Here is a 17,947-nt window from a genome sequence, read left to right on the forward strand (position 1 = left end):
ATACTTGGTTGGTGTATGAAAATCATAAAACATTTGTTTCTGTAGACATCTTTATCACCAATAATATTCTAAATGACATATTGATGGCTGAGTTGGTATTGGATTTTATAACCACAGACAGAAAGTGCAAGTGAGGGCAAAGCACTTGCAACTTGTCAAAGATTTTAAAAAGGAGGTTCGGCCATCCGATACTAATGAGTCGATCAAGCACCGTTACTATTTAAGTTAAGTGACATTGTTTATGATAATTAATGAAGTTCATTTTTTAGGCGAATTAATCAAGTTCACTATAATAATGCATGCATGTGTAATGCTCTCTTAATCACCACCAGTTGACCAAAAATGCATGATTACTCATTCTTTGATTTGACATTAAGTTTGAAATTAAAACATAAAAAATATGTCTATTTGTTCTTCACCATAATATCAAATTAAACGGTAAATGGCCATTGATATAATGATAACAAAGAGAACATAAAGTTATCAATGAATAAATGATGACCAGATGTCCCTTAGTATTATGGTTTAATAGTATTCATCTTCATTTATAAGTGATAGATCTTAGGTTTGATTCTCGTTAAAGGTAAATTTGAATCACATTATTGTTAGCCCATTGTGAGGCTAAGCACACCCCCTCCTCTTTAGTGTAGATAATATTGTTTGTTAAAAAATAATGATAACCAGAGAAATTTCTATGCATATATACCTTTAATTAATTAACTTGTGAAACAAATGCATTTTTTTTGTCCCGAGCAAAAGCATGCATGGACACACATACATGAGGAATGTTAGGGAAACTCTCTTAATAGCAAGACTCTCTGACATATCACAATTTAACGTTAATTCGCATGCTAACATTATAAAATATTATGTCAAAAACATGAAGTGACAGATAATCTATGAAGAATCTCACTTTAAGGGGTCCCCTTAGTATTCCTCTACATACACATGTACACACACGCATATATTATTGATAATCGATTTGTATTAATAAACCACTAATTGTCAATAAAAAAAACTAAAAACAAATAAACAAATAAAAAAAATTATGGCCATTATAGTAAATTCACACAAAAAAATTTGCTATATTTTTTGTGCCTCAACTACATGTCATCAAAGCCTGATCTTTAATTTTTTTTTCGAAAAGAAAAAAAAAGTTCTCTCTCCCTCTCTCTTTCACATTTCTCTCCAACTACTCTCTCTTCCATTTTTTTTTTTTTTTTGGAAGTTTTTATATTTACGCTTCATCTAGTTTGTCTACTAATTGAAAATATTACATATAATGCTTTAATTAATTAAAGGCTTGCAAACTGTAATCAACTAGTCATCATGAAAGTTGATGAGCAAGTGGCACATGATATCTATCTGAGAATCTGCTGGTCTACAAAAGGACGAATTCAGAGCAGAAGATCCAAGACGGTATCAAACCAGGACTCCACGATCGAAATTTCCATACGCATTTTGGATTCTGGATATCTTTGACAAGGCTCTTTGTTGGGTTTTTCATAAGATTTCTCTGTCTGTTTGCTCAATTATTTACCGATCTCTCTCAAAAGAGAAAAGAAAAGAAAAGATTTTCTGTACTTCGATCCATTTTGTAATATATGTGTCTGTCTCTCATTCGATTGTAATCCCTGGCCCACTCATTCGATTATGCTAACTAGCTAGCTAGGTAGCTAGGAAATAGGAACCCTAGCTATAGACTATAGTACGTCGATCGTATATCTTGGTGGGAAATCCTAGCCGTACATCTTTGTATGTACCGACTAGCTATGGACATCAGTTGTGCTATAAAGAGTTAGTTCAGGTGTTTTCACGTTAGTTTCATGCAACATGTTGCATGCATGTTCATGGGGAGAATGATAAATTATATATCTTCATGTATAGAACGACATTCAAGTTTTGTATTAACTATAGCTCTGAACATGTGCATTTACATCGGTCGATCATGGAAACATTTTCTCTTTCTCCTTATTAACACACATATTTCACTATTTGTATAATAACATGTAATGTACTACTTCAGATACCGATCACACTGAAAAATATTTTGTGCATGTGCATGATTTATATTCCTCAAATGCACCAATGTTGTGGGGACAAAGATCTTAGGAGCTAGCCCGCTGCAGAGTTGCATGAAGTAAAATAATCAAAAGTATACAAGTAAAGCGATACATCGAGATCTTGGGAGATATAAAACGGCTCTTTCTTGTCTGGCAGATAGATCACAGAGATAGACTTGACCAAGGGATGCTCTTCTCTGGGAGTGATGGCTAGATATTTTTGGAAAAGGATCCGGCCCAAAGAACTAGATATTTTTGGAAAAGATTCTTCACCGGATCCTTTTCTTGAAGGTTCTAGGAATCTCGTGATCGTAACTGTTTATCGTATATCGTACGGTTAGTTATCTTTAGATACTATTTATATTTAATTTTAAATTTTAAATTTTAAAATAATTTTTTACCGCACGATATACGATGAATGTTCACGATCACGGAATCTCTAGGATCCTTAGAAAAAGAATACGGCAAGGATTCTTTTCCGATATTTTTCACCTCTATCTGCCAACTTGATACACGTCGATCTTCCACAATCCCATCCTTTAATTTAAATCAGATTCTTTGATTTTTGTTTCAAGAATGTGGGATTTATTTATACCCACAGAAATAATACACTCTCTAATACTTATAAGATTCAAAAATAAAGAGAAACTTTCACGCTGGCAATGTTCGTTTGCCAAAATTTCAAGAGTTGATTATTTTGATTCTTTTCGCTAGGTTTTCACGCTTCGTTTAATCGCTTTAAATTTTCACATTAGTAGTGCTGACGACTTCACTATGAAATCAATTCAAATTAGGGTGATTACTTCATAAAAGACATGGTACATCAATCGTGCACACGTAAGCTTACAACAAACTCTAAGAAACGACAAACATACACAAGATATCACTTATGCAAACATAACATGGGTAATACTTCCACCTGCATCATTTACAAACAAATACATGAACATGAGCTTCAAACTATAAGAAAAATCCTCCAATGAGACCTAAACAAAAGAAGCCTAGGTAAAAAATGACACGCTGATGCTGCTGTGAAACCAGAGCCGACCATCCCCTACATTGCTTTACATAAAATTATGCCTTTTACTAGTGTAATATTACTCATGAAATTATAGTTGTCTTAGCAACTTGGTCCCAATTTGTAAGTTTTGATTGATGAAATTATTGAAAATTTCGGCCAACAAGTTCAATCAAGGTAAACCTAAAGAGGAACATCAAAGGTTTGAAGTGAAGGCAGAGACACCACCCCAAAAGACAAAATCATGGTGCTTTTGCTCCTTTGTTCTCTCTCACTCAATTACATAGGAAATAGGATAATTTAGGATTTGCATATGCCCACTACTAGAACTACAAGATTCGCATATGCCCGTCCATCCAGTCGAAGGACGCCCTAATTGAGCAAACAAAATTTTTGGCCGAAACTACACCATTACTACATAGAGATTTGAGATCATTTGGGACACATCACGTGCAATACCTAATGTCCATACTTCGTGTACTAAGGAAAATGTGGGTTTAGGTATGCGTGTGTTGGTCTAGTTGGTTAGGCTTGCTTTTTTGCAGTCGAGTTTGAACATTACTTCACGCACAAACAATAATAATCAAGTTTTATCCACTAAGTGGGATCGACTATATAAATTCTCGAACCACTACGCTCGTTTTGCGCCAAGTTTTAAAAATCAAGGTCAAAAATAAATTGTTAATTATATTGATCTTGACCATTTGTTTTGTGGAAATTTATGTACTAACTTGATTTTGACGAGAGATTTTCAATGTGCCTGAACATGGGACGGTGCATCATATGTTATTATACAAATGGCGGGAATTTATTTTTTTGTTTTTAAGTGTCCATCCACTTGTATAATATGATTTGTGAAGTATCTGCCTGTGTTTCAGACATACTAAAAAATCTTTCGATTTTGACCATTTGTTTTGTGGGGTTAGCCACAGCTAATCATGATATTAACCACATCTTAAATACAAGTGAATTCCACAATTGTATATAAAACTCACCTACTACAGAGAGGTGATTAATAATATGGTTAACTTTGTACGTTGAAGTAACATTATCTTTTACAAATCAAACATACATCCCCAAAAAAACTGAGATTCATATCTTTAACCACCAACTTAGAAGGATTGACCTAAATATAAAGAGTTAGGAGTTTTATTTTAATTTATTATAATGTACTCTTATTTACGAGAAAGGAGAGTCGAACTTGATATGTATTAAGCTCAAGAAGCCCAGTCTTGAGTTCCTTTTGGGCTTCGGGGACAATCCATTCTTTTGGGTTACTTTGGACTTTAAAGAAGCCCAATCTTAAACAGCATAACCATCTCTAACTGGGAATATAAAACCAGACCTGCATTCGAATTGATGCCCAAGGAAGAAAATCATTCGTGTCCCTGTGAAAGCAGACTCGTAACTCCGTGTAATTCTCCGCCTCGGAGTGAAAAATGGCGGTAAAAAATATTTTTACAAGCATTTCTGGTATGAACTATAAGGAGATTCCTATATGTTAACGGAAGTCAGCCCTCTCGGGGAAGAAAGTAATAATTGCTAATATTTCTGTACATGGTGCTGTTTCGAGAATGTCCCCATCGAACTAGTCCCGAATTTTCTGAGAAAGGTATGATGGAAAACTAACCGGCAATGATATTGTCGTAGATTTCAACAGGAATTGACTGATGGACAAATCCTGGCGCCTAACCAGAAGCGTTTCTCCTTGCTGCATAGACACGATAAGCTGCCAGTCCGACAACAGCAGCAGCCGCCCCAACTGTAATTTGATACAGTACATCTATAGTAAAGAATATTCACATAAGGTCTTGCATATACAAGCCAGAGAATAAGCAAGAGAGAGGTGAAACGGACCTGAAACACACATAAGAGATCGATTAACAAGTTGGAGATACTTCTTGCGGTTCCTCATAGCCTCAGTTTCAGGAATGCTCAAGTGAGGGTGCTCAGCTGCATTTACGATTTTATAAAACACATCATTCATAGTGCTCAACTTCATGCTCACACGAACAGGTGCCCCAATGCCCAATTCGTGACTTATCTGAAACAACAGAGTCGAAAATCATAATCATCGTGCAGTTGATAATGCATTTCCCAAACACAGGAAAGTATGTGCAGACAAAACAAGTAAGACTTGCATACCACGGGTGAATCTCGTACTGCCATTGGATATGCACCGAGATCATCCTTTGCAGCAATAAGGAGGCAAGGTACTCCATAGCCACTTTGTTCTACTTGCTTAGCAACATCCACAAGGAGTTCTCTTGATCTCTTCCATGAATGTTCGCTTGAACTAGAAAGTGAAAAACAGTGTCACAACATGGTATCAGTATATCAGAGACACAAATAAGACTTCAGGCATATCTAAGTTAATCAAGCAATGCCATAAGAAACGTAAAAGCAACAGAATTGCATGCTACATATATAGATATACAATATGATTGAATTATTTGCATGAATCTTATCATATAATGTGGATCTTTTAAGGTCGATCAACTTTTCAGCAATCTTCCCCCATATGTTTGGGGTCTACATATGAACAACATTTGTCCACAAAAAAGTAATTTGCAAACTCTGAACCAACCGAAACAAACAAAACCACCAAACCTTACATGAATTGGTTAATTCGGTTCAAACAAAAACCTCAATCGGTAAACAACTATAAGAAAGAAGTATCCCTATATAAAGAATCCCTTGAATGCTAAATTATATACATTCATGAGCATACCATGCGAAATTATTTTAAATCCTATTACCATGCCAGTAATATAAATTGGTAAACAACTATAAGAAAGAAGTAACGATCTCACGAAAGGAAAGCATAACATACATTACCATTACACTACATCTTGTGCAAAAGTGAGATAATAAATTTGATCGTTTTATTGAACAAAAGAAAACTGAATTACCTGTCATGGACAAATACAGCAACATCACAGGCTGTCAAAAAGGTCTTATCGGACAAATATGTTTTCACTTTGTCTTCTGGTATCTCTCTCAGTACAAGAGTCTTATTCCCCTATAGCACAAGTTAAGAAATCAAATCATGGATATATTTAGATCCAGGATACTAAACATCATATAGTTGTCTGTTGATTTATTTAATTTGCCACACTTCCATTTAAACCAGGACTTCATTAAACTTGCTTTATTCTCACAAAAACTATCTCAAAGCAAAAAGTGTTATATATGATAGTACTCACCCCAATCTGGTTAACGACATTCACTGCATAACGCTCACCAGTAGGTATAGTCTCGCTCTTTGGGAAAGGCCTGAGGTCAAAATTGGCAACAACAAATTAACAAAGCCAAATGAAAGAATAAATCTAGTCACCACAAATATTTTCTAAAATGGAAGATAGACCAGAGTCAAACAGGAAAGGGATAGCAGACGTGGTGAGCTTTGTCTCAGTTTGAAAAGAAAAAAGAAAAGAAAATTGGGTAGTTTCAGGAGCAAAATAGTTCATTTGTGTAGAACTATAACAGCATCTGAGAGCTAGGAAGTTATCACCCAATAAATTTTGTTAATACCAAAGATTAAGAAAATGGGATTAGGTATGGAGGTACCTTTCTCTTCACATTTATAATATACGGAACTAATTAACTATGTTGAGTACAGTGAAGGGGGAAAGCCATACCTTCCTATGAATGAATTTAAAAGAGTGGATTTTCCGGCATTTTTAGGACCAAAAACGAAGCAGCTGAAAACATTTCTTTCCATTTTTTGCCTTTTACGATCTACTGATCTTCTTCTAGTAACATGGATAGCTGAAGCAGGACTGCCATTGTATCCAACATATATCAAATTCGCCAAACTTTGCTTTGGATTTAACAGTGTCATGAGGGCCCACTGGAATCACCAAAAAACAAAGATATAGTTACAATTTACAATTGGCTTAAGGAGATTCTTTAAACAAAGAAAAATGGGAAACATGTATATCATCCAAAATAAATGGAAAAAAAATTCATGAACGAGCATATGTAAGCTCATTTAAACAGGGTAGCAATGAAAAAGAAGATACCTCAGACAAAAATGCATTAAGAGGTAAATTCCCAGATGCCGTTCTCTCAGCAGCATCCTTATAAGGAGCTTCACTCCAAGGACTGAAATTTCAGTAAACAGCATATAAAAAATCTATTTTTGGAGAATAAAAAGAAACCATGATAGGAACATACATTAGTTTATCCACAAATAACAAAAGGGTAAAAGGAAAAAAGGTAGAAAAACATGGAGATAAATCAGGACTTCATGCCAGCTACAGTTACTTCAGGACTTCATGAATCCTAACAGCAGACCCCACTTAGTGGGATAAGGCTTTGTTATTGCTGGATGAAACTAACAACGTGTAGCTCGCGACACTATCACAACCAAAAGTATTGTATAAGAGAAATACAGAAACTTTAACATTTGGAGTGTGACATCCTGGCCATCTCTTACCATTTGCAAACTTAAACTCATCACGAGAGAAATTAACCATGACCCCATCATTAATATGTTTCTGTAACTCATAAAGCCAACTATATATTCAGGATCTTATTCTTATCCCAACACTCAAACATTTGGTTGTCTTGTGAGGAACAGAAAATTTACTGCCCATCAAACACAAAGTATAAACTCAAGCACACATCTATCAATTAACTTCCAAATATTACAGGAAACAGAGATGTACCCTTCTCAGCTGGCACAAGCAGCATAATATGCTGGTACCAACTAGAGTGGTTTCATTGAAAAAAAATATGGGAACAACTAGGTATGCAATCCAACAGAATGAAATATCCAATTAGCTGAACTCACTTTTCTGGAGCAGTAGAAAACAGGTTATCAAGCTCACGTGGTTGAAGGGCTCCATCCTAGTTGACAAGGTACATTTGGAAATAAAATTACAGCATACTCATTAGCACAGTTACCATAGACAAAGCGTAAATCACATTGCAAAGGCATACAAGTATGTTGAGAATGGATATTAGGGCATACATTATCATGATCATTTATACGAAAAATCCCCTTCAGGTGCTCAACAGCCTCGTTCGTCAGCTCCATGCTCTAAAATATGACATTTAAGAGTAAGTATTTCACATCCACCATTAAAAACAAAGTCTTAAGAAATGGTACAAAATAAACACACTGGCAGAAATCAATACAACTGTCTATGACAAACTTGCCCCAATACCTTCCAATTGACGAAACAGTGTAGACAACACTAAAACCTTAAAATGATAAGATTGAGCTATACCTGATCTGGAGAACGCTTGGATGGAAGTACGAGAATGTCTTCTCTGAGTTTTAGATCATCATCATATCCAAATTTTCTGAGGACAGACCAAGTTGTCTCAATACGTTCTCTCTCAATGAAAAGAGTATGAAGATAATAGAACCCCTCGGGGGTAAGACCAATATCATTGACACCTTCTGGTTTCCTCTCATGTACAACCCTTTTAACTCGCACAATTTCCTCAGGCTGTAGCGGAGCATTAAAACACTTAACCTGTTTGCGGCAGTTACATAACGTCAAACTTCCAAATAAGTGACTGAAAATTGACTACAAAGCACACGACATAAAGGAAAAAAATAAAAACCTGGAAATCATTCAGCTCCTCATCATTAAGGGCACCGTCCATGTCACGATCACAAAGAGTAAAAATCCTTTTCAAAGCTCTAATACATCGGGGTTGCAGACCTTGCGTTTCTTGATCAAACAACGGAGCTGTTGGATGAAGGACTGCCTTCGAAGCATAATAAAACACTTCGGGAACCTATACACATGTAAATTAAAATTGTTCAAACTTCAAGCTCCCTCGCCTTTATACAAAGGCACAGAACGAAAAGCATTTTGACATTTAAACAAACCTGAACTTGAGCGGATGCGGAACACTCAATGCAAGTCTGAATTTCCCTAAAATGATGCATGATTGGTGACATCACCTGTTCCATGCTCATCTGCTCCTGCGGATTTCGCAAATCTAACTTGCATCCAACCAGAATTACCGGCACCTTCACCTAATATTTTGTTCCACATTCCCATATTTTTGATCGATTAATCAAAAATTAACAACTAAAACAATTTCATAGCACTAAACCACTTGAATAGTTGGATTACAAACCTCCAAGTGGCGAAGCTCGAGCAGCCAGTAAGTAGTGAGACGAGTGAGCGTCATCGGCTGATCACAGGCGTACGTTATCACCACCACATCCGCTCGCTTCAGTTCTTCGTTCCTCTTACTGCAATTCTCCAAGCTAAACACAAATACCAAGCAAATTCACATCAAAAATTTTGTTTTCTATTTTTTTCGTGGCGAAAAAGAAATCGCAGTTTCAGTTGTTCCCTAAATTTACAGTGTGTGTATACATATATATCTGTGTATGTATAGCTGACCTGGAAGAGGTGTCGATGATGGTGAGTGGAACGAAATCTGGAAACATATCGGCGGCGAGACGCGTTGGGGGAAGCACGGGAGGGACGTTGGGGTCGAACGCGTCGGTGGCCACGGCGGCAATCAAGGTCGACTTGCCGGTGCCGCGGTCGCCAGCGACGACGACTCGGACGCCGGTGCGTTGACCGGTGTACATAAGTGCTGACATGGCCAACGGGATGAGAGTTTTTTTTTTAATTTTTAATTTATTTTTATGGTTGAAAGAATGAGAGCTGCGCGGTTTTTATATGTTGACAGTTGAACGAATCAATGAAGGCGCGAGAACGACGACAGTTTGTAAGCTGTCGTTTTGATTGCTGGAGTGTTCAATTTTGCTTGGGGAGAAAGATGCGAACGGTAGATTTTAACCTAATGACTGACGTAGTACGGGTGCAATTCGGACGGGTTTTTATCAATTAGACGGATCGAATCAATGTATTTTGATTCCACTCTTTACATTTTATACGTGAGAAGTATATGTTTAATTGGTGACGAATTCGATTCTTAATCATAATCAATAGGAGGTGTGTTTTATATTGCACTATTTCATTTTTCACGTTACACTTAATTATAAAAACCTACTTACAATCAACAGGCTTCACACATAGAAATGTAGGAACTACGAGCCCAAACACCTTGTGATTCGCAATTAAATCAAGTTAGACCTGGATTTCTTACTTCCAGTTTTACTAATCTATTCTACATCGATATTCACCAACGGAATATGGTTCAATGTCATTGACCATCATGATATCAGTAGCTACTGCGTTAGACTCGAATTTACTAGATAGCCATATTTAAAAAAGGCCGGGCTGGATTGAGGGGATTTGATCTCGTACCAAAAGCCCAATCCAAACCCAATAGGTTGGTCGTACCAAAAGCCCGCGTGGCGACTCGAGAATCTTGAGACTGAGACACAGGGATTAGTAGATGCAGTTAGCGCGGTTCAGTAACGAAGATGTTAATTCGAACCCTGCGGAGCTCCATCGCCGCCGTCCGATACTTCTCGGCCGAAGCGCATGCGGAGACGAAGGCAGCGGTCGCCACCACAGGGAAAAGCTCGAGCGGCGTCCGAGACACTCTGGGAAGGAGACTTCTGAGCCTGGTGTTCCCAAAACGCAGCGCCGTGATTACCATACGGAAATGGAAAGAGGAAGGGCACACGGTGCGCAAGTACGAGCTCAATCGCATCGTTCGTGAGCTTCGCAAGCTCAAGCGGTACAAACATGCCCTCGAGGTTGGTTTCTTTGACAAAAACGGTTGCGTTTTGTGCTCTGTATTTCCTAAAGTTTTGATCTTTTTGCTGTTGATTGGTTTTGCTTGGTTGTGGAAAATGAGCAAAGCTTTGGGACTTATGGGTTTTGTGGGATTTCTGTGCATGTTTGAGGGTTCTTAAATATTCTGAGTTTACAGGTTGATTACTGGCAGTGGCAGGGTTGATGTAGTTGGTGAATTTTTTGTTAATTTTGTGGATGATTTTTAATTTATTAAGTTCCATTTGAAGGTGGGAAGTAATTGGATTGTGTTGAAGTTGGATGGTGAAGTGTAAATTAGGGTGCTTTTGGTGTGGTTGATGTGTTGGTCTTTCGGATGTTGTTTTCGAAATTGTCCAGCTTAGTGTTTTTGTTTAGGCATTACGCATAGGCAAATATGGAGGAATTATACATGACCACCCGAGTAGGGTTTAGGGTTTAGGAATTATGCATAGCCAAGTATTTAGGAATTTTTGACAGTCCCGGTGCGCGAACTTTCAAGAATGCCTGCCATGGGGTAAATGAATGTGTGTGGAGTGCTGGGAAAGTTTGTTCGAGAAAACCTTCGTGGTAATGTGGCTAATGGGTAGTGAAATAGAATCTGAAAGGGCTACTGTCTTCTATTCTCGTTCATGGGACTGATATAAATTTCAGCCAACTCTTGTGAACATGATCTATAAGGTTGTAAAAAGAATGGTTGTGGAAGTACATAATTGATATGTATTCTTTCGCAGTCGCAATTTGGTAAACATTTGGTGTGGTAACTGTGGGCTTTTGGCTGCCTTTCTACCTTCCATTTCCCGTTTTATTGTGTTTTGTTTTTATTTTTTTATATCTGGTCTTCTGGACTTTGGCTGCTTTAATTACCAGAATAACGAATAGTTTGATCTTTGATGACTTATTGAGCTTTTCAGGAAGTTGTTTCCTTTTCATCTGGCCTGCTGTACTAATATATAACATTATTTATTCAGGTATGTGAATGGATGACACTACAACAAGATTTGAAGCTAGTATCAGGCGATTACGCCGTTCACTTAGACTTGATTGCAAAAGTTCGGGGCATGAATAGTGCAGAAAAGTTTTTTGAGGATCTTCCTCTTCAAATGACAGACCGTGCCACCTGTACAGCTCTGCTGCATACCTATGTCCAGAATAAAGTGACTGACAAAGCGGAAGCTCTGATAGCCAAGATGTCAGAGTGTGGTTTCATGAAGCATCCCCTTGCTTATAACCACATGTTATCTCTGTACATTTCCAATGGGCAATTAGACAGGGTTCCAGAACTAATTCAAGAGTTGAAGAGTAATACGTCGCCGGATGTTGTTACTTACAATCTATGGTTAACTGTGTGTGCATCACAAAATGATGTTGAAACTGCAGAAAGAGTTTTCCTCGAACTAAAGAAGGCAAAGCTAAATCCTGACTGGGTCACATGTAGCACGTTAACCAACTTGTATATAAAAAATTCACTGACCGAAAAAGCAGCAGTTACCTTGAAGGAGATGGAGAACTTGGTATCTCAGAAAAATCGAGTCGCATATTCATCCCTGCTCAGCCTGCATACAAACATTGGTGATAAAGAAGGTGTTCGGCGAATCTGGAAAAAAGTAAAATCATTGTTCCCCAAAATGAATGATGCTGAGTATACATGTATGCTGTCTTCGCTTGTGAAACTCAAGCAGTTTGAAGAAGCTGAGAAACTCTATACTGAATGGGAGTCTGTTTCAGGTACTCATGATCCTAGGGTTTCAAATATACTTCTTGCAGCGTACATCAACGAAGACCAAATGAGAAGGGCAGAAACCTTTCATAATCGGATGGTGCAAAATGACATAAAGCCATGTTACAGTACTTGGGAGCTTCTTACATGGGGTTATTTGCAACAAAAACATACGGAAAAAGTGCTAGAGTATTTCAAGAAAGCTGTTGGTAGTGTGAAGAGATGGGATCCTGACAAACGGTTGATTGGGGAAGTATTTAACAGGCTCAAGGAGGAAGGCGATATTCAAGGGGCTGAGGAACTGTTGGTTTTTCTTCGGAATGCTGGTCATGTGAGCACTGAGATATATAATTCTCTTATAAGAATTTATGCAGAAGCTGGTAAAATGCCACTTGTAATTGCAGAAAGGATGGAGAAGGACAATGTTCAGTTGGATGACGAGACTCGTAAGCTCATAAAGATCACTAGCAAAATGTGCGTGAGTGACATTTCAAGCATATGTTCTTGAATGTAAGTGCTTGACGGAACTTCCAGAAACCTAGTAGAAATGAGTTCTTTCAGTTAAAGGTTTTGTAGCCATGATGGTAAACTCTTAAGATTTTCAAGTTATATAGATTGCATTTGTTTTCTTGATCATTCAAGCTGACTGCTTATGTTAGTCGGATTAACAAGCAAGCGATGTTTGGAATACAATCGAGAAAGAACATGTTCGTTGTTCTGAAATCAAATCTATGTATAGGTTCTAATTTTCTGTTTTCGCTGAAAAGTTTTCGGGCAGAAAGTTATGCAGTTCACCTAATGTTCAAACAGTTTCTGGTTCAACAAGCAGTTTATTCGCAATTGGGTCAATGATGTTCTACAGAGTAGATAGGATTGCCTCAGTGAAGCTGTAGGTCTTCCTTGACCCGCCAAACCCAACTGAACTGCCAGTTCTGTTGACCTAAACTGGTTCCTAGTCATGAGCACTTTACAGCTCTAGATAACATTATCCCAATCTTTTTCATTATTTGTTTCTTGCACTTGCACTCAACTTTTTACACCTTTGTGGGTTGGGGTTGACCTACTTTCTGATTTGGTTGGATTCTTATAGAGTTGATGATATTTCAACCAAAATGATTATAAGAAAGGGTGCATTTTGCTCGCCACCCTAAAATAGCGGCGAGCATTGTTAATACATTGATTGTCGTTAGATGTCTGCAATTTAATCTATTTGCTACACAAATTTTGACAATTAAACTTATTTAATTGCAAGTAATATGGTAATGATGATTACCAATGGCGAAGCCAGGAATTGTGGAGGGGAGGGGCGAGTTTAAAAGCGTAAACGGTCTCAAAAAAAATTGTAGACAACCAAATCCTTTTAAATAGTAGACAATATTAATATCGTTCATAATTTATCAATATAGACAAATTATAATTGTTGGTGACAAAATTTTATGTTATAAAAAAGTCGCATAATCAACTTATAATCAATAAAAGCAAAAAACAAGAAGGCGCAGCAGCAGCATGTTGTCTTGTAGTATACACAAAAAGACCAAAAAAAATTAGATATCCATCCAAAGGAATCATAGGCAAGATATCAATATTTTTGGGAGGGGATAACCTAAAATAATATCCTAGCCCAATCCTTTTTCAGTAAGAAAATAGGTGTTTGAAATTTAGTGATTAATTTGCAAATTTTTCATCCACTGTTAAGGTAGAAATTTCTTGTCCGGCTGCCGAACCATGTATCCATATGGCTCCTGATACAAATATAACCATCCTTATTGTATATGGAGAGGTTCTTCAATGTATCCGAAATATAGAATGAAACAACATACGTTGTCTCAAAATTGAAATTGAAATAGAATTAGGAATATATCTCAAAACCTTGAAAGTTTCAAAATGTATTGTGTTATTCAAGTTTGAACTATTTAGAATGACAAACTAGTATTCAATACATATGTTAGTATGAATGAAGTTCCAAATTTGAAATAATTCTCTCAAAAATAACACTCCACTTTTTCTTTTATTTTTTTGAATAAAATCTCTGTTCCTGTAACGAGTTGGAAGCTTGAACCCATATAGGCATATATATTTTACAGTTTGTGGTTTGGAGAGATCTTTTGACTGTTTTGAAAGGGCAAAGATTGAATTCCAATTTTAGGGGCAGCTTCTTGCTGCTGCTATCTGATTGGATTCGAAAGTGGGCAGCACGTGGTGAGATGAGTGAACGTTCCTTCAATTATTTATTTATTTTAACTAGCCAATGAAACGGTGCCGTCCCACTAATGGGAATTCTAAAAAAAATTTAACCAGGACCTATATGACGTCGTTTTGTCCTGGCCTTTTAAAAAAAAATTAAAACCCTTCTGCACAGTAGAGCTGCGCAACAACAGGGAAACCAAAACTGCAATAAACCCAGAACTTCCGACGAGACCAGAGGGGCGGAACCACCGCTCCTGGACTTGTTTTCTGGCGAGGGGAGGGGCGTCCGCCCCTCCTTGCCCCTATGTAGCTTCGCCCGTGATGATTACCACTTACGAGTGGTGAACAACAATATTTCTATAACGGTGCATGATATTGATATGGCTATCTAACCCAAGAGAGTTAAGCCAAGAGTTTGATTCCCTATAATATAGGTCAATGGTTCGTTTCTCTCCAGGTCGGAAAAATGGCTATATTCAATGTTAACATAAGATAATTATGTACAATGAATCATTTGAGCTTATTTCTTCTTGTATAAGTAGAAAGTTTTCATTTTAGGAAATTGAACTATAAATGCCAATTAAAACCCTTGAACTCAAAATCTTACGTTTTCTTTTCGAAATACGATATTCTAAACTTTCTAAACTATTTTAGTCAAGAAGGAGGATGGTTCGAACTAAGGTACAAGCAAGCGGCTTGTAGGATGTCCTAACTAACTGATCTAAAAATAAATATTTAAGTGCATGGCTTTGCCATCCTAACCTTACATCACACACATTTATTTATTTGTACCAAAAAGTGACATATACCAAAGCTTGGTTCCCAGTAATTATCATGAAGCAAAAGATGATCTATGCAAAACCTAACTTTTAATACCTTGCTTATGTATCAAAACGTGGGACCCTCCTTTCCTAAACCATACTTGATGTGATAGTGTAGGTAAGGTAGTCAAGAAGATTAGGGCACTTGCCCCTCCCTCCCCACTGCATCTCCACAGGCAGGAAGACTTACTTTTGAGTGTAGTTTGTTTTAGTGGATGATTACAAGTTTCAAGGAAAATATATAAAACGTTATCTATTTAGAATTTTTTTACGAGAAGATATTTTAAACTATTTTAATTTAAAAATTTGAGGATTCAAATTTAAGTAAAGAGATGAGATTAAAAAACATTACTCTAATGATTGGTCTGCATCGTAATTTTGAGTAATATGTGAAGAAGTAGATTTTAACCAGATTGCAAGGGAACAGGAACATTATTCTGACTAATTGACCCAACTTACGCTTGTAAAGTTATATAATTAGAATAAAATTCCAAAAACAAGTTTATGAAACCAGCTAACAAGAGTAGGATTCTCTTCTCTCAAAATTTCTTCTCCTTCCCTCTCATTTGCCTTTGTCTTTATTTTTATCTATAAAAAAGTTAACACAAGATGTTGACGTGACTTAATCGTAAGCATTCTAATAAAGCATAACAAAGAGAAGGAAACTGAGTTTTTATCACCAAAAAAAAAAAATGAAATGAAAAAAAAAAGAGATGAGAGGATCCGGATCCCAGTCAGCCAACATCAGAGCGTCAAGTGAATGAAGAATAACTGCAACGACCAAAGAGGAAAAGGGGTTTACCCAACCCACACCCACGTCCACATCCATTATACAGGATGAATTTACCGAAATGCCCCTTTATAATTAAACCAGCAGATCAAAACTTTGGATATATTTGGTTACTGATCAGACCCATTTTCGTTGTACAAAATGACCTTTAGGCCCTTGCATTTCTAATTTTGGAGCGTTGATCTCAGAAATATTTGTTAGGGTCCATGGTTTAATGGATATTATAGTTGACCTTGATTGAAAATAAAGTAAAATAAGGGAAGGTTGATCATATGGACTCTGACTTATGTGATCCATCAAATTAAATGAAGATTCTCGCCGGATCCTTTTTGTGAAGATTTTTAGAATTCTCAAATCACATTCTTTTATCGTATATTGTGCGGTTAGAAATTATTGTAAATTTTTTATTTAAAATTAAATATAAACAATACTTAACGAAAATTGACCACACGATGTACAATGAACGGATGTGATTGGATAATATCTGGGATCCTCACAAAGAGTGTCTGTCAAACAGGATCCTCCCTCCATCAAATTTGGGTTAAGTGAGAGGCTAAGAAAAATCATGTCGAATTTGAATCTAAAAGAAGAATTCAGTCAACAACATAAGTTTAATACGTAAGTAAATCCTATCATTAAGATTCGGTTATGTAAAGATAATTAAAGTCATAACTTTTCAAATTTCCAATAATGAGTGAATTGAGTTTATGAGATTTTCTTATGTGATCGGAACATAGACACATGTTTTATATGTAATTATATAACTTGAAGGAAGCTTAAAAAAAATTCCTCCACTCTTTTTAATGATACATAGTATATTGTCCGTATTCCAGGCACATTACCGTCATTAGGGATTACTAGACTACCTGTCCAGTCATATTAATATGTTTGTCCCATAATTTCTATGAAGATCAACCTTAATCGCAAAAGGTATTTGACCAAAAATGTTTATATGTTTGTCTTTGTACCATCATGCCTGAAATATATGATTTTTTCTTCTGCTATGTGTTGTGGTTGAAGAAATACAATAAAAGCACTAAATATGTAATGTTTCTCGAAGAATTAGGATGACATTTTGACATTTCTACCGCGTAAGCACCAAGAAATATATGGTACCTTGTGCAGAATGAAATAGTGCAAACTAGCAAAAGATGATGAGCCAGACATTAGATAACGTTTTACAGGCTAAGCAAGTGGTAGAGCGATCGGCTATTAACTGACAGGTCATAAGTTCGAATCCTACTTGGGAAGATTTGATTCATTCCGAATTCTTTAATTCGGAATGAAAGGGTTTGCTTTGAGAAAACCTAAAACTCCAAATATACATGTACTTGAAGCCCCCAATTTTTTTTTTTATATAAAACAATCTAAACCCACCCCTCCAAAAATAAAAATTTGAAATAGCAGATGAACTTGAGAAGACAAGAGTGAGTTTTCTGAACTCTTCGGCGATCTTGAACGAGGTTTTTTTCAAAGCGATGAAGAGGGTTTTTTTTTTTTTGAAAGTGTGGAGTGTGTGAAGGTTTTATGGGAAGTTAAAATGGCTTCATTAAGTCTCTTACTACTACGATCCAGTGATATACCTCTTTCCTTATAAATAAGAAGTCTTATGTTCGATTCTCACCAAAGACGAGTTTGAACCACATTATTGCTAAGCTAAACCCACCATTCTTCCCCGTAT

The 17,947-nt window shown here is 36.6% G+C and overlaps 2 protein-coding genes across 3 annotated transcripts; one reads left to right on the forward strand and one right to left on the reverse strand.

Annotated features, from left to right (window-relative positions):
- Positions 1–4,407: 4,407 nt before the first annotated feature.
- LOC103432438 (mitochondrial Rho GTPase 2) lies at positions 4,408–9,747 on the reverse strand. Of its 2 annotated transcripts, none has more exons than XM_070819416.1 (14): positions 9,459–9,747; positions 9,187–9,319; positions 8,933–9,082; positions 8,662–8,838; positions 8,319–8,570; positions 8,060–8,128; positions 7,880–7,935; positions 7,107–7,188; positions 6,723–6,934; positions 6,288–6,357; positions 5,994–6,103; positions 5,227–5,377; positions 4,939–5,125; positions 4,408–4,843 (listed from the first exon to the last, which is right to left on the reverse strand). In XM_070819416.1, exons 1-14 carry the CDS (start codon positions 9,662–9,664, stop codon positions 4,770–4,772), a joined length of 1,929 nt encoding a protein of 642 aa, XP_070675517.1. In that variant the 5' UTR covers positions 9,665–9,747; the 3' UTR covers positions 4,408–4,769. The 2 variants fall into 2 exon arrangements, with proteins under 2 accessions (XP_070675517.1, XP_028956188.2); XM_029100355.2 differs by having other exon boundaries at positions 4,408–4,864.
- Positions 9,748–10,351: 604 nt separating this feature from the next.
- On the forward strand, positions 10,352–13,104 carry LOC103432437 (pentatricopeptide repeat-containing protein At4g02820, mitochondrial). Its single transcript, XM_008370633.4, has 2 exons — positions 10,352–10,732; positions 11,720–13,104. Exons 1-2 carry the CDS (start codon positions 10,454–10,456, stop codon positions 12,974–12,976), a joined length of 1,536 nt encoding a protein of 511 aa, XP_008368855.3. The 5' UTR covers positions 10,352–10,453; the 3' UTR covers positions 12,977–13,104.
- The last annotated feature ends 4,843 nt before the right edge of the window (positions 13,105–17,947 follow it).

Source organism: Malus domestica, chromosome 03 (genome assembly GCF_042453785.1).
Source record: "Malus domestica chromosome 03, GDT2T_hap1".
Taxonomy (NCBI): Eukaryota; Viridiplantae; Streptophyta; class Magnoliopsida; order Rosales; family Rosaceae; genus Malus; species Malus domestica.